The sequence below is a fragment of the Lingula anatina genome, chromosome 2 (genome assembly GCF_051362555.1).
Source record: "Lingula anatina isolate TDL-2025a chromosome 2, LinAna3.0, whole genome shotgun sequence".
Classification (NCBI taxonomy): Eukaryota; Metazoa; Brachiopoda; class Lingulata; order Lingulida; family Lingulidae; genus Lingula; species Lingula anatina.
Window position 1 is genome coordinate 21,780,922 of NC_141768.1, and position 24,146 is coordinate 21,805,067.

The 24,146-nt window shown below is 37.2% G+C and overlaps 2 protein-coding genes across 2 annotated transcripts; one reads left to right on the forward strand and one right to left on the reverse strand.

Moving 5' to 3' along the window:
* Positions 1 to 567: 567 nt before the first annotated feature.
* Positions 568 to 9,228, reverse strand: LOC106152699 (calpain-B). The gene is made up of 19 exons (XM_013526394.2): positions 8,731 to 9,228; positions 8,291 to 8,363; positions 7,843 to 7,947; positions 6,764 to 6,920; positions 6,415 to 6,592; positions 6,145 to 6,228; positions 5,769 to 5,854; positions 5,086 to 5,163; positions 4,872 to 4,968; positions 4,460 to 4,550; positions 4,121 to 4,260; positions 3,629 to 3,843; positions 3,410 to 3,485; positions 2,863 to 3,082; positions 2,510 to 2,571; positions 2,151 to 2,219; positions 1,742 to 1,820; positions 1,375 to 1,550; positions 568 to 1,191 (listed from the first exon to the last, which is right to left on the reverse strand). Exons 1-19 carry the CDS (start codon positions 8,989 to 8,991, stop codon positions 1,165 to 1,167), a joined length of 2,274 nt encoding a protein of 757 aa, XP_013381848.2. The 5' UTR covers positions 8,992 to 9,228; the 3' UTR covers positions 568 to 1,164.
* A 1,929-nt stretch (positions 9,229 to 11,157) lies between these two features.
* LOC106152695 (uncharacterized) lies at positions 11,158 to 23,988 on the forward strand. The gene is made up of 17 exons (XM_013526386.2): positions 11,158 to 11,547; positions 13,326 to 13,376; positions 16,380 to 16,487; positions 16,661 to 16,774; positions 16,972 to 17,096; positions 17,288 to 17,457; positions 17,889 to 17,979; positions 18,240 to 18,361; positions 19,095 to 19,138; positions 19,280 to 19,390; positions 19,671 to 19,757; positions 20,011 to 20,119; positions 20,358 to 20,500; positions 20,881 to 21,284; positions 21,542 to 21,639; positions 22,136 to 22,192; positions 22,826 to 23,988. Exons 1-17 carry the CDS (start codon positions 11,356 to 11,358, stop codon positions 22,849 to 22,851), a joined length of 2,052 nt encoding a protein of 683 aa, XP_013381840.2. The 5' UTR covers positions 11,158 to 11,355; the 3' UTR covers positions 22,852 to 23,988.
* The last annotated feature ends 158 nt before the right edge of the window (positions 23,989 to 24,146 follow it).

Genomic DNA, 24,146 nt, shown 5'->3' on the forward strand with positions numbered 1-24,146 from the left:
TCACTACAAATACATTGCAAACAACTCACAGAAATAAAATATAATCTATTTTGCCACCAAAACGCCAGTTAACGCATTTATTCTGGGGTTTGTGCTTGCCATCACATTACGTGCCCTCCATAGATGACTACACTCTGTAATAATCTCTTACGAGAATATCACAAAAAACCAAACTTTTTAGAAAAAAACAGGGACTAACTTTGAATGTGGGAATGGATTGGGAAGTATGGAAATTGTCCTTTACCCCAGAAAAATTCATTTTTGGCCAAAATGAACAGTTGTTATCCGTTGATAATGATAAAAAATAAATAGGCCTAACGTGTTAACATAAATGAAGCATATTCACACCAACCAACAACTTTAGTTGTTACACAGACAGTGGACCCAAGGATTCCACAAAGGGCAAAGTGTTGCTGGTGTGAAGAGGGGTTGAGAGGGAAGCGCGATTTTCACGGTTTTCACAGTATACCTCGGCCTTACAATAATGTGGTAGCAGCACTGAATAGTTATTCCCCATTATTCCACAGTTAGAATTCCTTCTTCATAAGACGCAAAGTCTTGCAAGACCAAATTTTTCCCCTGTTTAATTCTCTAGGCCACTTAAATTTGTTGAAGCCAGGGGCTTACTTTAGGTTATCAATTTTGTTTTTCACATTTGTTACTTTCTTTACGTGGAAGTCTGCTGAATGGAATTATCACGGTTCAGTATGCCCACAGTAAAATTAGTCTTCAAGTCTTCATACTTAAAGTCAAGTACCCGAAGTCTAACAGGTCAAACATTTTTTTAACCATTTTTTTTATTTATGCTGCAAATCTCATGTGGTAGAGAGTTATTGTTTATTTTTTTGGGACCATTCCATGGGGTTTTCCCACCAAAAAGATAAGGTTCTCTCCACGCGTTTGATAGATAATCCCCCACGGTCATATGTTATGTAAATGGAATAAAACATCGAATCCAAGTGCAAGGACGGCTCAAACAATTATTCTTGATTAGGAGAAAAATTGCTGTTTACTACAAGAAACTTCATCTTGTCGGGAAAATCCCGCGGAGTGCCCCTCGAATATAGCTTTTGTACTCCTACTTAAACTCTAAATCCTAACAAACTTATATTTTTGGGCATTCTTTTCATGTATCGAACAGGGAGTATCGTTGCCACTGTCTTCTTAAAGATACAAAGCAGCTTCCATCCACTGAAAAAAAGTAAAGGCATTTTAACGTCGCATACCTAAATGATGGACACACGTAAATCTATTTATCATAAAGAAGTAATCTGGACTACTTGACTTTATCAAATTAATGAACTACAGGCTATACTAATAGCATGCACATGATTTTTTTCGGATAATAAATTTTCAATTTTTTAATTGTATTACCTGTTCAAGGTTAACCGTAGCGTCTTCCTTGGGGTTCGCTTGAAAACTGATAAAACTGTCGTAGCAGCGTTTTGTCTTGGCGACCAAGAGGATAAAGTCATCAAACCCTATTGATCCAAGGCGGCCTCCATAGCGGACTGATAGAGCCATCGAACTGGCCAAACTTAAAGAAAACCCTGAAAAGTCGTACGTAAACGTTTTATTACAATGAAGCAGTTTCCTGATCAGACTTTTAGAGGTTCATCATTACTACCAGTGCTTACAGATTATAGAACTGGAATCTGAATAATGCAAAAGGCAAAAATGTGAAACAATATAAAATCCTTTAGCAGAGAGAGAGAGAGAGAGAGAGAGAGAGAGAGATTACCGCTATCCCTGAAGATACGCCTTAATTCCAGCGAGTCGATGGATCTTGAGTTATCCTTGTCAAACCGATCAAACCGTTCCTAAATCAAACGTTAATTTGTTCTATAAATTATACTCAATACTGCAAGGTCAACCGTTCTTTTACTTGCATTCTAATAACTTACAGGAGGAAAATATTTCTTTGAAAATTTATATTTAGTTTTACCGTTAAAACAAAACGAATTTCATCACTATTGCAAGGACTAGTCGGAAATTCGCGGGAGGGGGGGGGGGGGACTATAGAACCGCCGTTATGGCCGAAAAAGATTCGTTCTGAATCTAAATTTATTTAAATTCTGTGCCAGTTGGGCCAAATAATGGTGGGAAATTTTTTTAAGACCCCCACAGGAAATTTCTGAGTACAAACTCACCTTCCAGTTCTTGACAAACGCCCACACTTTACTAGCCTCTTCACTGGACACGACGCCCAAATGCCACGTCTAGATTAATATCATTAAGAAATATGACGAACACGGGAAGGGCTTTATAAACCCGTATTTGGAACATTTCACTAACACCTACGTTATAGTGTTTAATTCATAAATTCATACAATATGTTGCGTTTGAGGGCAAAAGGGCCGGTCTGAGAAATTGTCGAAAACACGCAGAATGTAAGTTAAAACGATTATTCTTCTGTAAAATCTATCAGGCAAACCCTTACAATGCCCCCACACGAATTTAAGTTGCATAACAGTACTTTATCTAACTTTTTAGCACGGAAAAAGGATACGTCGTACATGGCAAGAAGACTGCGAGCAGTTTCCAGTGAGAATCCTCCTTCACTACCATAAGCTGGAAAATAAATGATAAAAAAGCACCATAAACAAGAAACCTTAAACGAACACGTCAGAACTGCTGATACCCTAATTAAATTTATTTATTTTTATATGTTAAGTTACTTATGTTAGAGCTACAGGGCTTGTTTTAACAATTTCTGAAGAATACTGTTTGGTTCTACAGTAATATTTATGTTGAGCTTAGAATGAAGGAATATTAGAAAATAAAAGGCAAAATAATAATAATGATAAAAATAATAATTAATTTTCAAAAAACAAGAAGTGCTTACAGTTCCACATCGCCTACCAGATAGACAAAGAGCATTCAGCAAGTCTCTCAAATCGTTTGCATCAATGAGGTAGTCCTCGCCCGCAAACTGGCGGTACATGTCATCATCAATTCTTTCCACGGGCCCTGGAGCGCTGGGCGATACTGTTGGTGTTATTGTCGGCGTTGTGATTGACGTTGTTGTGGTCGTTGTTGTTGTTGTTATTGGCGTCGTGGATGGTGTGGGGGTTTCTGGTAACTGTAGCAAAAGTAATATTTCAAATAGTGACACATACAGGGTTTCAATGACATGCCTCACTCTCTCAAAAAGTCGAAAGGAAAACAAATGTAAAATCAAATCAATTATCAAAAACGACAATGGAGTTTCCAAGATTATACTGGTTGGGAAAGGGACACAGGGGAAAAAGTACACATATAGAACAAAAAAATAAAGAAGATAGAAGGAGTGGGGAAGAGCACGAGTCCCACCGTCTTCAATCCACCTATGAAGGACAGCATGGTTGTATTAGGTGTCCCATGTTAGCGATATTTACCAACACAGACCCTCCGGCTATTTTTGACATACCTTTCTGTCTATTGCTCCAATAACTAAAGTACTTCCAGGGCGAGGGAGGATGGGCCCTGTAGGCTCGTCTATTAAACTGAAAATTAATTTTTTTTCTTTAAACGCGCGTTGTTAAATAATACAAGGATATATCAAACTGAGTTTTCTCAACAGGACATGAATGCAAAAAGAATGATAAAAGTACCTCTAATACATTTAGTGTCAATCTAAAACATTTACCTAGTGTCAATCTTTTGAATAGTGAGTATCCTCAGCAAAAAGGGCCCTTCTTGATTTGCCTTTAGAGCGTTGGGTATCACACAATAAGTCCCAGGGTTAAGGCGCAAGCGACAACTGAGCTCTCTCGCTGCGGTTCGGCTACGGAACTCCTTGACGGCAAAAGCTCTCTCGCCATAGTTTTGCCCGTCCAATAACGCCGGGACACCGTCTTTCATCTATGATGCAATGGACAGGTTGTACATTATAATTTATACTAAAATGATGAGGTCTTTTTCATTATTCAATCGGAAATATTTGACGATAACATGTACATGTAAAACGCCAATAATTGTAAAATACAAATTGATCCGTAAATAGGACTGGTCACTTCACAATTGTACACAAAATATTTGTAGTTGTAAGTCTCTCAAAGTTGCTATTGACCGATACAAATAAAACTGCATTGGTTTAGAATACCGCTCGACGTGAAAAAGACCAATGTCCACATCTCACCAAATGTACGTCCACTCCTATCATAAGTCTGTCTGTTCTGCCCTGCATGATAGAGATAATCACGATACACTTGTCTTCAGTATCGGTGGGGTCAGGATCAACAAGGTGTACCACGTACTGGGGGTTAGTGTAGTACAAATCTGAAACAATATATATATATACTCGTAACAGCCCAATGTAGAGAGTTGATGCTTCTATATTCCTATTTGCAAAAACAAATTGAGAGAAGAAACGAAAGTAAGAAAAACTCTTGGTGTGTGCGTTTTTATTTAATGTGCGCCTCTCGTGTGTGTGTGTGTGTGTGAGAGAGAGAGAGAGAGAGAGAGAGGAGAGATTTACCTTCATACGGTCTCAGCAGGCCACAGCCCCCTGCGTTGACACCTTTAATCCAGCGACCTTTGTGATTGCGTTCATTCCAGACAAGTTTCCCCTGCATCAAGATGAAAAACATGCTTCAAACACCTGTCAATTTCTGAGTTTATTCACCGAGAAAAACGATATAGCTACAGTATCATCTACATGTCATAATTACTTGCCTCATAATAATGCGTTCTGCTGTCCAAAGTAAGTTTGTCACATGCTATTCCGATCCTTTTCTCTATTCAATTTTTTTTTTGAATATTCAAATATTCTTTCTTGATAAATAAGGATGACTTATAATAAACCAAGTAAAATCGGTGGATTTTCTTGCCTGTCCAGATGATATGCAAAACTATAGATCTATGTATACCAATACACAGGACTGCCTTACTTTGAAAGTGGTCTGTAGATTGCCGGTGAAACTGGACGGATCCAAATGCACCAGGTCCAAATTGTCAAACTCTCTCATGAAATCTTCGAAAGGCATCCTGTTGTACACGAGAAAGTGTAAAAACAGCTAAACGTTTCCACGTATATGTTCAACATTTCTTTAAGAAACTAGTTGTTATATGGTAACAAATAGTATGTAAAACATCCTTACGTACCAAAATTCACCCTCGTCCTCTACACGTAAATTAAAGTCTTGCTTTTGTTCTTCCGTCACGTCTTGCCAAATCGGGGAGCTACAAATAATGTATAAAAATATATTTTCTTTCGAATTAGGCAAAGTTCTCAAATTAAATAACAATACCAGATAATACGTAATTAATTTGCTACAAGAATTGCACACATAACGCCCAATTATCACAACCTCCTTACTAGTTAAATGCATCAGTTTGTAATGTTCACTAGTTGTAATGTTCACATGCAGTAACCTGCAATTTGCGGTGCACCATTAAATTTACGTTTTCACCAATACATATCAAAATGCATTGTAGCTTCTAACTGTCATATTACTGTCTACTGAGTTACCTCTACTGTGACAATTAAACCTTTTTGACAGATATCCTGGTGATTTTAAACATAATATGTTACAGGTATTCTATCCAGGATTTTACCGCCTAATCGAATTTTCATTAAAAAAGCTTATTTTCTCCTCGTGAATATTGTTTGACCCTTCCTTGTACTTGGATTCAACGTTTCATGTCATTTTTGATTAAATAATTTAACTCCAAATAAAAAAAAATTCTCATAACGCCTAGACCGCCATGTCTCCCTGTAAATTTCAGAAAATATCGGAATCAGATTTTACTTTTTGAGCTAGTTTAGGACTGCACCCCATATTTACCTGTCCGACCATTCCCCCTGCCACTCGTCCATGGCGTAAGGGTTCCTCAGCCGCAGTAGCTGATGTTCACGGCCTCTGATGGTAATCTGAAAATGTAGACGTGGCCATTTGTGATCATTTACAGCATATCTATCAAGATTTTAAACTTTTAACAAAGTAAAATTTTATCGTAAATAAGGGTTTTTTTAAATGAAAACCATAGGCTTGAAAGTAAGATCAGATGTGAACAATCCAAATAACAGAATAATGAGAAGTCTCAAAAAGCATTCCTCTTGTTAAAATAAGGATGATATTTGTCGACAATAATGATAATAATAATGATGATAATAATGAAAGTGCTTTGATATCTCAAGTCTAATAACACGAAAACACTCACTTTGGCCACGTTAGTTATACTGTAAGCATGTCCTTTGTACAATCCGTTTGGCATTCGTTCAACTTGTAAAGATTTAGGGTCCGACTAGTTCAGAGGAAATAATAACCGAATAAATAAAAACTTATGAAAAACAAAATAAAAATGATAAATAAGATTGAAAATTGTGAAACAAACCTATACTAATCGCTTCACTTTATTGTAAGAATTAAGTATCGAAAATGCTTACAAACACTTCTTATATTCAAGCCTTCAAATTTTGCTATTTTGTACCCATATTTCTGCTCCAAGTATAGAAGACATTTGGAAAGTTCTCATGACCAAGTCGAAGAAGTCGTCTGGTATCTTTTCAGGCTTCTTCAGATCGAAGTGCTCCGAAATACCTCCGGTAAAATCCACCAGCGCCTCGCGCACAAGACCGCCCTCCAGTGCTTCATAGTGACCGTGTAACCTGAAAATGATTACAAAATTGAAAAAAATTGTTTGTCACAAACACGCGTGCTTGCACGCACGCACACATGCACAGAGAGAGAGAGAGAGAGAGAGAGAGAGAGAGAGAGAGAGAGAGAGGATTTACACAACACATGCCTTTCCATGACCAATTAAAAGAGAGAGAAATTACTTAGCATATGCCTTCTCCAGTAGAGCTGGCCAGTATTCGTTTGGTGTAATTTTGTTGTGTGCAAACTTCATCTCGTCATCTCTGCCCACGGGCAGTCGATCGTCTATCACGATTTCAACCCACTCGCCAAAGTACCAGAACCGAAAATGAAAAATACCTAGAAACAAAAATCATAGATAGTGAGCTATAAAAATCTCGTCCAGCCATCAATTTTTTAAAAATCTACTGTAATTAGGCTGCTGTCACAGACAGAGGGACATGAGTAGAAGACCAGAATAATTTCCTGGTTTCTGACAATATGTCAACCGCCATCTTCTTTTCTTTCTAATTCAAGCACACTAAATGTACCTTTCGTTAATTGTAATAAAGGCCACTGCAAATTACCGATATTAAAAAATTACAAAATTTCCAGTACCATGTTTTTAAGAAATGAGTTTTGACCAATTAATATAACAATACTTTGCTCAGACGCCTCCTACACTTATTAATTTCAAATAACGCCAGCAGTTTGTTTATTAGAGAAACGTATTCTCTGTATTGTATTCTCTGTATTTTTGTTATTATTATTATCATTTTTTTTTTTGGGGGGGGGTTACATAACGATGAATTGGATTTCTTACACAAAGTAATAAATATAATCATATTTCTTTTGTTTTAGCTCCAATTCCTACATGGTAGGGATACGTATTTGCCTTAGGCATTATTTTTCTGTTTAATCTATTTTGGGGGAAATTGGGCAAATCCGGCCGACTTGCACATACGTTTTCAGTCTGACAGGTACCCTGACTTCCACTCTTTCGAAGTTCACTTTCACTCACCTCCCATATCCCATATCCCACTCACGTAAAACACCCTATTTACCTGTAGAGCGGAGTATGTTTCGGAGTCTCAGGGTACCTGAGCAGGTGTTCCTACTCTGTGATAACTCCTGATTTTAGCAGTCCAAGTGGAATACCAAAACATTACACGCAAAGTCATATGGGTACTTAGCAAAAGTGAAGGCAATGTGTTGTTGATGTAAAATCTGTGAGTATGTACGTGCATGTAAGAGAAACTGAGAAGGAGGAGGAGGAGGATACCTGCATAATCTCCATCTTCAAATGTCTGTTCCGGAGGCACCACTCTTTCAAATAACTCCGGCTTGGTCGCCAACAGAGCCGCTGACGCTACAAACCAGCAATCACCTGATGACCTCAAAAAACCGACAACACATTTTAATCAGTATTCTACTCATTTACATCAATTCCTCAAAATTTCAGAAAGAAATGCAGTTCCCATAAAATCTAGATTTAACATAACATCTTTGGAATATGAAGACTGGTGCTCAAATCGGTTACTCTTACATAAAGATCAATAGCATGGCTTTATATGGTGCTTAATCATTTTCGGCACTGTGTGAGATGCAATACATCTATCAGTGAATAACAAGTGTAAAACCTGTGCCTTTCTTAAGAAATTCGATACTGTGCAGTGACTAAACTTTTACCGAATCAAGAAGTTCCTAGTGTTTTTTATTCACCTCCTCACCTATGTAGTCTCCCTGCGCGATATCAAAGCGGCTGGCACCTGCTACCAGAAACTTTGGGTCTGATACAAGTTCCTACAGAGATTAATGAAAAATAATTTTTATTATTGGACTGGTATTTTATAATTAAAGGTATTTTATACGGGATTTTGCATCACATCTAATTTTCGGGGGAAAAAAATTCTCTCTAAAATACGAGTCGTTGCTCGACCCGTCCTGCGCACTAGGATTCCATGTTTTGTCTGAATTGGAAAAAATAACTACATGCAGCTTTCCATGATGCTTAGACATAAGAAAGTAGTATCAACATGGTGCATCATGGAACACATTTTGTACGACAAAGAAATAAATCAATAAATGTCTTGAGAATGAGCCAGTTAAGCCTACTGGTTATAGTAATCTTTATTCAACCTTCGGGGGAGTAAATCCAATAATTTCTTACCTTTGGCCTTTTCCAGGCATAAGGTCTGCTTATAGTGTATTCGGGACCGATAGTGCTACTTTCTGCCCCGAAATCCGGATCCTCGTACAGACGGCCGTCTCTGAGGCACGCCGCCTTTAAGGAAGCGTAATCTTCAGAAGTCTGCGTTGAGAAGGACTCTGGCTGCATTCGCCGTTGGAAGGCGGGGGAGTCGTAAGACCCAGGAAACGGTTCCCAGGGGCTCTGGCTTTGTTGTTGAAATGATAATTGTTGCTGATCCATTGTATTTAAAGAACGATCCAAGTCTTGCTTCTGATCAAACAATATGGATTTAGTAGGCCTATATCAAGTATATGTTAAGCTGCAGCAATCGCACAGGTCTCAATCTTAGTGCAGTGGTAAAAGTCGTAGAGATGATGTATGTTTTTCTGGTGGCTACTATCCAACTCCCGGCGTCTCACTGCACTGTGAATCATTGCTTGGGCCTCTAGGTAATCGTGGTGCGTTGAACAGATTCCAAACTAAGAGGCTGAGGCTCAGAAAGCTCTCTGGCATTCACTCTTCCGAAGCCTAGTCGGAGACTGGTAGATAAAAAAAGCAATAAAATAAAACAAATGAGTAAATAAATGCAAAACTATTTTTCGTCAAACGTGGCTCTACATAGTACTTCTATATTTTAATCGTAATTCTATATTTTAAACTTACAACTATGCTATGTTTTATGCTTGTTGGCAGTAGTGCTCCTTTTTTTTCATTCCAGGTTTAAGCCTATCTAACTATTTAATTATATGTTCTTATCAATTTTGTATTTTAATGTGAATTTAATATGAATAAATGGATTCTTATATCCAGACTTTACGTTCTCAAATTACAGATAAAAGAGAAATAACCTCTGTGAATTCCATTAAAAAATTGCCAAAAAAGTATGCTACATGTCCCCAATTAGTCCTTCGCAATGTGTGGTTGTGGCCTTGAAGTTGTTTTTCTCAACAGCATTTGCCTCATCTCACCTAACACAATTTATTAGTATCGCATACAGTATACCTTTCTGTGCATTTAGCATCCCCCTCTGAAATGTAAATAAGTTTTGCTTAAGACTAGACAGTGGCTTTTCTATACAGTTGCAATTTGAGTATATGGGACCTACATTCTACATTAACAAACCAGCTACTTCAAACGATGTTCTGTCCAAGTTATCTTAAAATTAAAATAATTTTGTTTAATTCACAAAAATATCCCTAGATGCAGGAATAATGGTAATCACGAAGAAATGAACGAAATACGCATTGATGAACTAGTGTTATAACCGAATAACCATATAAATTTGGAGAGTCATACTATCTTGGCGACATCTTCTATCTCCGAGATATCCCGTGAAATCAAAGTGTCACCGCCATGAAGAACAGTGAGCCATTCAAACGACTTGATAACTTTTTGCCTCGTTAAACACAGGTAGGTCCATATGAAAGTGTTTAAGAAACCGCTTGTGATCTTTGATTTTTCTACATGTACAAGCTGCGAGCACTGGGCTCAAAAGAAAGAAAAATAATAATCACAAAATGCCATTTAATGAGCTAATTTATGAGAGCAAATTAATAAGAGATTTTTTATTTAGCTTGTAATACTACAAAATACACAATTAAATCCCCCTCCTCCCTGGACAATACTTTTGTCAAGTTTGCATTCTTCATATTGATTCATACTCATTTAAAAATTGATTTTTGGAGAATTATTGCTAATTTCACCCTCTCAATATCGTTTGGAGTTTAAATTATTTATTACTCAAAGCAATCAAAACGAGGATAATATTATATTCCTAGAATTGATTGGCACTTCTGACAGCTAAATGAAGTGTTGGCAGTGAAAAAAGACCTTCTATACCATAATTATTATCTGTTAAAGAGGTTTCTCTGGTACCATAGTCAACCAAATGTGGTATGGATCATTTTATTCTTTGTGGCTAATTAAGGACCTATAAAACTGGTCTGTAGGAGAAAGAATCTGGTTCATTAATATATTTGAATGCGGCAGCCGCTGTAATTTAATCATAATTGAATTCATTTCACATCAGTGATATAAATTAATATTGGGCAATTTTCTTGAAAGAAATGCAACCAGAAAATAAAAATAAATAAATAAATAAATAAATAAAAGAAGTGCAGTCTAGTGTATATCAAAAAGCGCCCTTGGACCCGGCCTTATAAATGTCAAATGGGATCACACCGAAACAAAATTCATCCAGTACGAAAAGAAACCGCGACACAAATTCCCTACCGACCCTGAGCTCACGCTTGCCAATAAAGCAAGTGTAATAAAATCCATAAATAACCGCGAACAATAATATTGTTAGTAATTGTTTTCAAGGTAGATGAAGTGAGAAATTGGTTTTGTATAACGTAACAGCTAGACCTTATTCGGACTGGCCAATGAGGAAGCCGTGTCTTAGCAACCGAGACAATGAAAACAATGGCGACACGGGACACCAAATATTGTTCACGTCAGTAAGAACCGAGAACAACTACCAATAAGTTAGAACCAGAGAGAAGGTTGCCATCGTCGCCCAGGAACATCGGCTGAAGAGTTAGTAGGGATAAAGATAAAAACACCACCCCAAGAAAGCGGTCTCGACTCAAACATCAGAGCAAAATGACGGACGCTCTAGTTGAGACGCGAAGGGTTCAGTATTACGGGACGAACAGAAACATAGATCGGGAGGCAAAACAACTTGTGAAGATTCTAAAAAAGGACCACGTTCTTCAGAAAGGGGAATATAACCTTGAGGAGGCAAATGTGGACAAAGGCAATTTGTGGAAAAGTACGACTTTGCGGGATTTTTCGGTAGGTAACATGTGAAATTTACCTGTTACTTTCGTACTAGTAGGCTACTATGACATTGTGCGACGTCACAATCACTCCTCACAATTAATAAAAAGTAACCATAGAAAATCGTCGTATAGTACGTTCATAGAGTTAATTCTGACACATTAGTAATATTTTAGTTATGTATGATATGACAATGGAGAAATAATTTTATGAACAGAACTTTCATATAGCTGAAATTAAACAGCGCAGTCTGAGATTTTGTTTTTAAACAAGTAAAACACTTCGATATTTACAAAGACTAAAAGCAATTTGCCAGATTTATTTCGTAAAGTGAAGTTGAAAAATCTTCTCCCAGCGACTATCGTATTTCGTAACAACAACCAAACCTTGTGTTCCGAATTAATCTTTATCGCCAGACGTACACCATGCACTTGATCTCTCCCTTGCCCTTCAGACATTGCCAAGTGCTAGTTTAATCTTTATTCTGACACGCTCATAATCGTTGAACTACTTTGGGTAGAGCAAGCAGTGCCTTTAGAGCTTTGAAATCTATGTGAGAGAAACTTCAGAGTTATTGCCAGGCCCTGGTATACAAACCGGGAGGACCGTCTTCGAGACGCTAGTGCCAAAAGTTATGTGCCTCAGCAACACACCCTCCCGACCCTTGAACGCTAGGGGTAGTGTAAAGTTTATTCAGCCATGTTTATAGTTTAATTCACTCTTTGGGTTTATTCTTTCTAAGCATTGATGAATTGCATCTTTTCAGTTCTAATTAACAATAGGGGAAGGACTGTTACAATGCATTATAAATTTCACTGTGGCACACAAAGACCACCAATCTTTGCTGCCGTTGACGAGAAAGTCATTGAGTAACTGTTCTCGCAGTTTTATTAGATAAAATGCATTAATGAATGAAATAAGATATAAAATATGAGCATCTACTTAATGGGCAACAATCAAATAGGATGAAAAAAACAACGATATTAATTTTAAAAGGTGCTTTATAGAATATATAAAAGTACGTACTGTCTTCTGAAATTGTATAAGTTCGCGTAGATGTGCAGTGTTTTCTGACTGAACATTTAATGATCGTAAATACATCAGTAATGGCAGAGTGTTGGTGAAAATTTAATTTAAGTTGGCATCGAGGGATATTTATCAGATGGTGGTTTTCATCTTGAATAAGATCAGTATTAAATGGGTCTAAGAAAGGCTCCAGATATTCACGAAAAGAAATAAAATAACGATACTGTCTATTTAAAAGTTAATCAGGATGTTAACACGTTATTGACTGACCTACGGAACGTGGGTTATATTTACCAAGTAGTCAATGACAATGTGTCTGAGTGTATCAAATCTTTCTGCAAACAGCAAAAATCATTAATCGCCTCCAGAGTTGCACAGTAATCCTTAACGTACAAAAACGGGCGATCAATAGATCAGTCGATTTCTCTTCCTTACCCGATTGACAAACAAAGGTCAAATATGAGCCCTATACATATTTAAATACTGAAACTCTTTGGGCCTGAACCTAACACTAAAGATTTTCCCTTTTATTATTCTCCAACGCAATGTGTGTGGCAGACACGATTATGTGAAAGGACGTACGGGTGGAAATTATTCCCTGGCAGAAAACAGTATTTTAAGCCAGGAGTTTATTTTGATCGCACCCGATTCAGCTCTGTGGTCTGAGCGCTATGCATGGGTACTTGAAAAAGTTTTGACAGCAGCATGGTTAGATTGAATCAACTTGAAAACTGTTTTAAAAATTGTATCATTTGTTCTTCTCACAGGGCCAGAGACCAGCAAAAGTAGGAAAGCAGTATGAAGGAACAAATCTTCAGGTAGGAACTCTCACTCACTCCCATCTCATTAAATTGTTTCTTTCTAGTGAAGCACGGAATCACGTTTATTGTACTATAATTAATGGCTATTTAAAGTGTTCCTATCAGACTGTACAAACAGAGTCGATTTATTTAGAGTTTATTTGAGCACTCTAAATAACCCTTTTTAGTTTCATAAGTCCAAAATTCTCAAATCCGTCTTGAAATACAAAGTTGCTTTGTTGTCGCACTGCGATTCAGATCCCTCCCCTCCACAATAAGGTCGCGCGTCAAGGTTATTTTCAGTTGCACCCTGGATTACGCACGCTTGCTCCGCAAGGTGTCGCCTGTGGTGGGGGGGCATCACAGCCCATATGGTTACTGTGGTGAAGGTGACAGGTACTTCCAAACATTTTTTCATAACTGTCATTTTTCCTTATTCTATTCATGAATTTGATATTTACGGCAATTGAAAATGTGGCACCGGCAAAAGTGAATCTAGGTGCGTTGACAGGCCGCACAGGTGTCCGCAATTAACCGCCGCCAGAGAAGAGACCGCAAGCATTAAACAACACAACCGGTAGATATTGGAAATTTGGAGAAAGTTAAGCAACTGAGGCTTTATTAGATTTGTACAGAAATCGGGGGTAATGCCTAGTGACATGCCAAACCCCTAAGTTCAAGTCTTGGCCCTTGACACCTGTAACGCACCCCTTAGTCAAGAATCTGAACAAATCAATGTTGGGCAGGTACAGGGTATACTCTATTTTCTACAGGTGTTTTGTGATTTTATCAACTTGATTGTCAAGTGCCAGACCTTTTGTTCTCAGGTACTAGTAGCAAACTTTATCAGATAACAATCTGACACTAACCAAGCTGCACTAACAGCGCTGTAAACCCAGTTATCAATGCTGTCATCTTTACCTATATCTTTACCGGTATTATGCCAGGGGTACGTTTGATACATTTGAGTAAGGAAATATGCTTTTATGCTTATATTCATTTGTAATACGTTAGCATCAACCTGTTAATAAAAACTTGGAAACTTTCAATGTTATTACACAATAACAGTATAATGATGGGAGATGTTATGATTAAATGCTTAGAAGAATAATAAAAACAAATTATGTGAAATATAAAATGAATTGATTTTATTTGGGTTATTTATTTATTTATTTATTTCAAACCAATTAATTATCAAACATATGAAGCTTATTTTAAGAAACATTCGCAGATATATGAAATATAACCCTGCTGGTACACAGATCTACAGTTCTAAAATGCAAATACCAAGTACCTTTCACACACCACTGATGAGATGTGAATAATCATATGTATAAAGTAGTAAAAATATCACAAAATGTGTGTAAGCAAGATATTTCTACAAGTAACCTCATTAATCAGTCAGGAAACTTCATAATGCACCCAATAAATGTAGAAATTTGAGCCAGAGAAATTCTAAATACAGGCATGACAGATTTACCATATATTGCCATCAACCCTTAACTGAATGGGCATAGAAAGAACAAAGTGAGTCTCCCTCCCATTATAAATGAGAAATAAAAATAAATAAATAAATAAATAACAGATACAATGTACTGTCATTCTTAATACTGAAAAACAATGGCACCTTGCAGCCTTCACTGCCTCACTATTTGCAGACAATGTTCTAGTCACTGTAACTGTGTACTTTTGATGAGGCATAGATGCAAGAATGACTTCTTTGAAGTATATTGTGAAGGTCTCTTTTGTCATAAATCTGCCACGTATAACCTGAATGTACATATAGCGATTCACACCGCAGCAGCTTGTCTTAGTAAGGACTCAACCAGTTTGAAAACTTGTGGCATAGCTTCAGGGACAAGATCACACCATCTATCCTTGCTGTGATGATGGATCTACTAGTACATTATCTATGTCTTGTCCTCCTAGTTTCTCTAATGCCATTTCCCCTGATCTATGCTCACATCAATCTCTACAGCTTTACCAACTGCTACACAGTTTTTACATCTGAAAGTATAAAGCAAAAATTGTAATAAAGCACCATCAATTTACTTGTTAGATATTGATTCGAGGGCAAGAGAAAAATGCAGAAACCTCATATCATAATCAAGATAATTGAAAATCAAATATGCATAATCAAATTAATAACTTAAATTGTACATAATACTGATGATTTAATCTTTTAAACTTCAGCATAAATTTCTCTTGTTAAAGCATAGACACTTTATTAAAATGTGCTTGAACAAATAATAATAATAATAAACAACCTGCACACAAGATGGAACATGGAGGTCAATTGCCACAAAATAAGTTGATTTGTACTTGGTAGCCTGAGAAATAGTATCAGGTATTAATTTGAGCAGTAAATTGAGTAATAATACCACAGAGTTAACAATGACACAAGCATATGGTGTTGTGTAACAAAATTCATGCATTACTTGCTGTGGCAGTGTCCTCCCCAACCTATCGTGCACCGCAGGTTTTGATTTTCAATGTCATCAAAAATGTTTATTGTTGTTAGTTTGATTTACGTATCTGCTATTCAAATAATATCGTTTGGAAAATAACTAACTGATTTAATTATGCTTTTGCAACATGAAATCATCATAAACTTTGCCGGTTCACGTGTATACAGTACCTTGCTATCAGTGCTGCTCTTTTCTCCCTAACTCGTCACTGACAGGCTAACCACATCGTTTCAAAACAACGTTGGTATGCTCCTTTACTTTTGGTGTTGGCAGTTTCGCCCCGGGGACATCGTTTTTGGTTAAAAACAACCTATCGTTTTCACCCATCTATACATTGCTCCTGTACAAAATGGCCGCTTGCTGCCCCCCCAAGGGAAAAATCGTAGCACGTGGGTAGTTACGCAAGACCTGTGACGTATAACGCGCGCAAGGTTATTAAGGAATGCCGAAAAGCTTAATCTTCGTCTGTTCGTAGAAACTTATGAGCAATCAAGCATACCTTTATTTCTAACCATGCGATAACATTTTTTTCTTTCTTTTTTTTTCAAAACAGAACTTGACCCACTTTAAACTCGGGAATGAGAGCGGGACCACTCTGCCCAGTTATACTTACCGTGAGTCGACTGTCCGAGAGGATTACTCCGAGAAGCCCGTGGAAAAGGTAAAAAACAACCTTTATTCCCGTCAGATCAGTTCACTGTCTACGCATTCTTTTCCATTTCATTAATCAAGATTAAATCTGAAACAGTTTGATTTAGTTTTTTTTGGGGAAAATAAATGGAATGAATAATACTTCAAATTGACTTTCGTGCATTTTCTACATTTCGTTTTCAGCCGCACGTCCACGTGGAAGACAGAACAGTGAACTGGCCGGACATGGCTCCCCAGTTTATGACGGACAGATCTGTAGGCAACTCGGAATACACCAATATGTACAAAAACGACCAGGTGAATACTTTAAAATCAAACAATTATTGCGTTTAGTTAAGACTTGCCTTATCAATTTCATAAACTGGCATTTCTAAAGCGTTATGGTTGAATAGAACGATGGACAAATATAGGCCTAATTGCTGAGTAATCATATATACTACAAATAGTACTATTTTTCTATGCTAAATATAACCGAAAATATTTCACTTTGGTAGTTTGTTACTCCTCGAGCCCCAACATTTCCTCGACTTGATACTTCCAAGATGCAGCTTCCGATCAACATGGAGAAAACCAAACCTCTGAGAGGTGTGCACGTGGACTTGGGGTGCGATCAGCCAAAGTAAGAAAATCATTTTATTATTAAAGTGGAAGAAAATCTGATGTATTAAAAAGAGATCAAAATGGTCGTATTTTTTTTTTAATTTAAGAAATGCTACACTTTTATCAAATAATAGACACATTTTTATATCAGCATAAATGGCTTTGGAATGATTATCGCAGCCTATGACACATTTATATTTTCATTCATAGCCTTGAATCAGAGACTGAGTATGCCTACGGCATATCCCAAGGAAAGAAAAGACCAGGGTCCAGTGGGGGACTGACCGCTAAGCTGGAGGAGGCCAAACAAGTGACCAAGATGATGAAGGACATGGAGAGGTCATCGCATGTCTTTAGAGGAGGGGACTATAACGGGATACGTAAGTGTACTGGTATTAGGGATGAATGAAAGGAGGGGATATCGATACTAAAGCGGGATAAGTAAGAATATGGGGATGAATGGAAGGAGGGGATATGGATTCTATAACGTGATAAGTATGTATATTAGGGATGAATGGAAGGAGGGGATATGGATACTAAAACGGGATAAGTAAGTATGGGGATAAGTGATTTCATTGACAAGGAGAGGATACTAAAACGAGATAAAGATATTTTGCATGTGCAAGGATAAAGATGGAGAGCAATAATGGGAAATTAATACAGACAGTGAGATAATAAGACGGAATATATGGTATTACACGAGTAAAAGGGGGGCACTGTTTCGCTTTGAATAATGATAGGGCCTAAATCATCAAAAGCTATAAAAAGCTATTGTTTCAGAGTAGGCTTTTAAGTCGTATTACTATTTCAGAACAAAGTATGGCCAGTACGTTTAGTGTTGATTACGACAAGACGGACAAGATTCCCATCACAGTGCGATTCCCTATGGCGGCAATTATGAGGTAGGTGTGGTCGTGTTTACCGAATATAGAAATGATAAATATAGCATTGTGCGCATTTTGAATATTGAATCGGAAACGTAACGTTTACGAAAGAGTAGTGTCACGTAACAAAAGGTGACGTACCACTGCGTCATGCAAAACGACGTGACGAAATCTTTTCTGATGTCACATAAACTGATGAAGTAAAATAAGTGCAAGTACATTTAGTCTCCTGAAATATGTTTTTGTCTTTTGTTTCAAGATGCCTTGTTTCATTTCAGATCCAGCCGCGAAGAACAGGACAAGGCCCTTAAGGATAGTAATGAAGAGGAAGAAGACGAGGAGAAGAAGAAATTACCCAAAATCATTAAGGAAGCTATGGAGAGCCACAACGGCACGGGAGGTGAGAATAAGCTTTAGTAGTTAGAGTGCAATGTGCATGCATGTATGTAATAACTAACAATATAATGAAGATATTTCACTTTGCATATAACTCCTGGACAGTGCATCCATCCTTTACTAACATATACAGCATGCCCGTTTAAATAGATAATTAGATCACTAACCAGTGGCTTGTTTGGTAGTTTCTTCTAGCCATCCTGATCCATGGGACTTGTTCTTTGTACAAACTATCCCCAACAGTGAGTAGTGTGGAGAGTGCGTTCATTGCGGTTGTTGAGTTCAGATATAATCACCCATAGTTAAAGCAATTGCAGAGTTTCTCTCATTTATGCATGCTGTTGCAACACAGATTGAGTGTTCTCTTTCTTTTTTTAACTAATGCGTGTATTATATTATGCATGAAAATTTATCTTATGTTTTTATAAAAAAGGGAAAGTTTTTGAGTTTTCAGAAGTCTAATAAAGAGAGTACATGCATCTGACAGGGAAAACTCAGATTGTAATATTCTTTTGCATTCTCAACAATCTTTCATTGTAGCAGTTGATTTACAAATTCTCTTTTACAGATCTTAAATCGACATGATTTTGTTATGCTGTTCTATCATTCAAGTAGCGCAACATTTTGGTCAGTAGGACGAGTTTATTACGTTAATATAGTCTTTTAGACACATACAGTTTCTTTCGATTTTTTTTCACCGTTCATCATTTTCATGTATAAAAATTTCTCTTTTTAAGATGCAGCCGAAGGCACAAGGTACCACACCAAGGCTCACTTCAAGGTAATAAAGTTGGAAATTAATAAACCCTTTTAATGTCTTTCTTTACGTTTATTATAAAGCTTAATTAAAAACTCCATGCGTTTATACAATTTTGTTATCAGTTATATTATATATATCCTCATGTTGACGTACATCTTTCAGTTTGGAACAGACGACGGCAAGTTTGACTCCGTGTACACCAAAGACTTCATGCCCGGTACAAAGAATAAACTCAACAAGCCCGCTCACATTGGTGCTCCGGCCGATTCAGACGTAAGAATTTTTGATGATTGTGAAAGTAATCCCTATTTATTTGCTCTCTGTGAACTTTTTAAAACAATCCTATAGTACAGCACATTGTTATTTTTATCAGTTGTAAATACCATGTAATTTGTTATTATTCATTTTGATATAAGCATACCTTGTTTTCCGTTCACTCGCCAAATGTAACATGCCATCGGTGTTGCATATTAACCAACATGATGCTGGTGGAGGTTTGGACATATAAGTTGTGAGGTAGACCAACTTCATAGAAAAAGTAATTTTATTTCAGGTTTACCACAGAGACCCATCTGATTGGTTCCGGACAACAAACAAAGACGACTTCTCTGGCAGTGTTCCGTTCTTGGCAACTAAATCTGTAAGTCGAATCTCTGTGAAAATGACTGATAAAAAACTTATCTTAAAAACAAATTAATTTTAATTTTAGGTATTCTATTGTGAAAAAAATCTCCAATTGCACGTAGGGGCCTAATTGTAAAAAGCTGAATTAATGTTTAGATTGCTAACATAAATGACAAATACGACTTCTCTGGCAGTTTTCCGTTCATGGCAGCTTAAGCTGTAAGTCGAACCTTTGTAAAATTGACATATAAAACACTTATTAACTTCAGATGGAAGAGAGAAGTAGACAGATCCGCCTTAACAAGAGCAAGCGGCATGGTCACAATCTCAGTTTCTCTTACGATCCTAGCTGGTCTACAGCGCACAGGCAGCAGTCACGTAAGTCTATTTTAGTGCTATGTGCCGATTACATTGCAGAGGTCGTGATCTATCCTACAGCTTTTACTAAACTCATTGTTGTAAAACTTTAAACCCGCCGATTGAAAAAATTATTTTTCTTGATAAAACGTTGCTTTTCAAGTGTTTCTCCTGGTCCATGAAAGCTGGAAAATGAATGATCACCAATGGACACTTACTGTGCCATTACTCAGAGGTTTTAATATATCTGTGGTTTCAGTGTTCAGTGATGACTATCGCGGCCCACCCTCCTTCTTCCAAGCCCTGGAGCCTAGGAAAGGGTATGTGAACCCCTGGAACCACTTGATAACAGACGCTGCACTGCCCTACCAGCCAGATCAAAATAAGAAAACAGAAAAACAGGTAAAACCTTTAAAATGGTAAATGAAAGAGATTTGGTTTTAAATGAATCTGTAAGAGGCGGAGAAATCCACAAACTCGTCACATCCCCTTCCTTGTGACATGCTACCAATAGATGCCCTGAAACACAATGGACTCATTTTGTAAGATGAATGATAGCCGCGCGGTACCGATTGCTTTAGATGTCCAGAGCACAATAGAACACAATCGGCAAACACCTGCTTTGGGAACAACTTCATTTGCACATTAAATGCTGAATTTTTGTTATTCATCGTGTTTAATATAAGCACATTTTTTGTCTTTACCATCCGTTTTCTATGTAAATCTATGAATGCAAATTATTTTAAAGAAAGTCAATGAGTAGTTACCACCTGTTTTTATAGGACAATTTCAAGACGCTGTTCATGGGACCAGAGGAATCCGTAGAAAGGCGCAGGTGGAAAGATGACCAGTGTAAGAAACGCGTAGAGGATGGACACATCGCTCACTTTACTCTAGGATCTGAATTCCAAAAACCGAAGACTGTCACAGAAATCGAATACTCCGGGAGACCCAAGTTAGATTTCGGTGTTGCCCCCGCTGGAAAAGCGGAGAAAATAGCTCCATTCAGATTTGAACACGTTAAAATTAGCGCCAACCAAGAAGACTTTTTACCCGATCCCTTCAGAACCAGCAAGTTTGAAGGTGTCGTAGCCAAACAGAATTACGTCACAAGATCTCTTCCAGCCTTGCCAGTTCACCATGCTTCCATTATGAAGAATGACTACGTCCCTCTGCGATTCAGAGAGTAAGTGCCTACTGTATTACACGCAACCTGGCAGTTGTTATTTACATTAATGTACAACACGAAGATCACTAACGTGAAACTCGAGTACTGCAATGAAGTTATAGCGTGTGATTGTATTTGTTTATTTATTTATTTATGTATTTGCAAGCTTTACCTTTGTGTCAACACCCTAATGCTGTGTTGATAACCACGCACGCAAGGACGTACGTTAAATTTATGATGGTAGGGAAAGGTTGCTAATCAAATATTTTTTTTAGATTTACAGATCCCCAGAAAGTGATGTTAAAACAAGATGAAAAGCTCAGCCAAAAGCCGATTGAAAAAACACACTTCTTCCACTTGGATAACACCAAACGTAAGCAACAGGCGATTACATGCGTCAATTTGAAAAAAAATCTGATGAAGCTTTGGCATATACGTGTGTCACATGCATTTCAGCATATCTCCAACTGAACGATGAATTGTCTGTTTCTGGGGATTGGACAGCCCTGTTAAATTGAAAGGAAAAAACGCATGGAAATAATGCATTTCGTGCTTCACTATACAATGCATTGTCATCTACGCCATTGCTGATATTTCATATTGGCTTATGTGAACTCTTAAGGCCTACCTTATTTTTGCATTGCGTGTTGCACATAATTAAGATATGTTTTCAAATCATGCTTTATCCACTAGTGCAATTGCTTTCTGTCAGTAATGAGTTTCTCAGCCTGAGAAAGTAAGAGTATTGGTTCTCATTGTTAAAATCATTTTTCCAAAAGCAGTATTTTTGCAAAGTTACATTCCTTTGTCACACATCAGTAATATAAAACAGTTTATAAGCTAGATTTAACTGGTAATTTTTCCTACAGGCACAAATTTTGAAACGACAGCTTCTGCCGATTACATAAAACCAGAGTTACAATCCGGTGAGTATTTTTTGTTTTACGTTATTTTCTACATATCATAGCCAATTGCCTCCCAGATAAAAGAAAATGTGGTTGTATTTGGAACAGTAGCAGCCATCAGAGTGGCGACATTGTTCAAAACAGGCACATTGAAAAATGCTTTTCACGCGCGTGCGTTTGTTTCAATTTGCAGTGCGTGTATATTTTAATCACCTTTGATCCGTAGATGCTGGTTAACGCACGCTTGAAAATTAATTTTGACAAGCAAGATTCTGGACACTCCATATTTGCACATGATTCATTATGAAAAATTGTTCTAACTGTTCTCTAATGAAGTATATGATACTTGTCAGGCCAAATTTGCCGCTGGCCACGTTAGCATCACTTACAAAATTACTCCTTTTTTTGTAATGGATCCGTTTTCATTTTGCTTGTCAGCTATTTGCGTTATCATTTTGGTCTTATAATGACTTTGCCCTAGAGGTTTCTTGGGAAAAGAGCTGACGTAAAATCAATAGCAATCCTCTCTAATTGATCAACTGTTATTTATTCTAATTAGCTAGGGCAGATTATTAATGTTAGCGAATAATGGGACGCCAAGTTTGAGAGTGGATACACATTTTATTGACACCGTCTCTATTTATGTCTTAATAGGTAAAGTGTACCTATCAGCCAGATGATGATAACAGAGAAACAGATACAGCAACAACACCGCCAACGCTAGCCTGGTTACCGCAGGGACCACTATAGAAGCGTAATACTGACTGGCTGTTTTATAATCTCTGTGGAACCCACAGATGGACCTCATGCCTGTGACATATTACTTTTAGACGACGCAAAAACCATTGTAGAGCAAAATATTGAAGCTATGCCAGCCGCAGGAATTAATGTAAAAATAGCAAATAGTTTCACAAAGCAAAAAAAGATCCATTAGTTTCATAACGATTGCGCAGAGATGGTAAAACTTGAAAATTGTAATAACAACATTTCTACGTAGTGTTTATAAACGTACCAGATATACTGATATAACATCGTTTGCTAAACATAAAGAGTTAATTATTTAATATAAAGTATCATCCCCAGACACTGGACAAAGCCCACCACTTTGGAGTTGAGATTATTTGTTCTCAAACCTTAGAAAAAACACTCTTTGTAACCAAGTAATTTTGTGGTAAGCTTACAAGTTAAAAGAGGCATTACGCCAGAACGCTGCGTCTGGTTTCCCAGTGTCCTGTCACTGAAGCCCAAGGAAATTGATTAGTTCCCAGTGCTTTCACTAGGTTTCTTTCCCTGGCAGATTACGAAGTTATGACTCTAAAGCTTTAATGGCACAGGCACTCAGATGCCACAAAAAAGACAACTGGTAATTGCTGAAGTTTAAACAATTATATTTGGAGGCGCAGAAGATTTTTTTACACGCCATCTTGCCATTATTCTTAGCATTTAGAACTTCATTATTACTTTGATGAATAAAGATGTAGTGGCTATTATACTTCTTCATCTCGAGTGATGAATATGTTGGCTAAAAAAATTCCCCTGGTTAAATTGGTTTTTAGATCAAGGCGGGGATTTCAATCTTAAAAGAGTTCAATCAGAGTACCATTATAGGTAATCATTATCAGACTTATCATATTAATCTATCAGTATATTTTTATGGTCAAACTTCCTGTGATAGCAGCTGTACACATACGTAATCAACATGAAAGCCTCACCCTATCTGCATGAACCACAGCGCTGAATGTGATATATTCTATTGCAGATGTTGCACAGTTTATATAGCCTTATGTCAAATAAAAGAATGAATCATAATAAACGGATGTCCTCATGGTTTTTTCTTTTTTTTTGTGTGTGTAACAAAACTGACCGCAAAGAGTTGAGTAAAATGGGTTTTCGTTTCAGTGTGCCAATTATGCAGTTTTCTTCTTAGATAATTGGTCAATGAACAAAATATTACCAACACCACCAGTCTATTTAG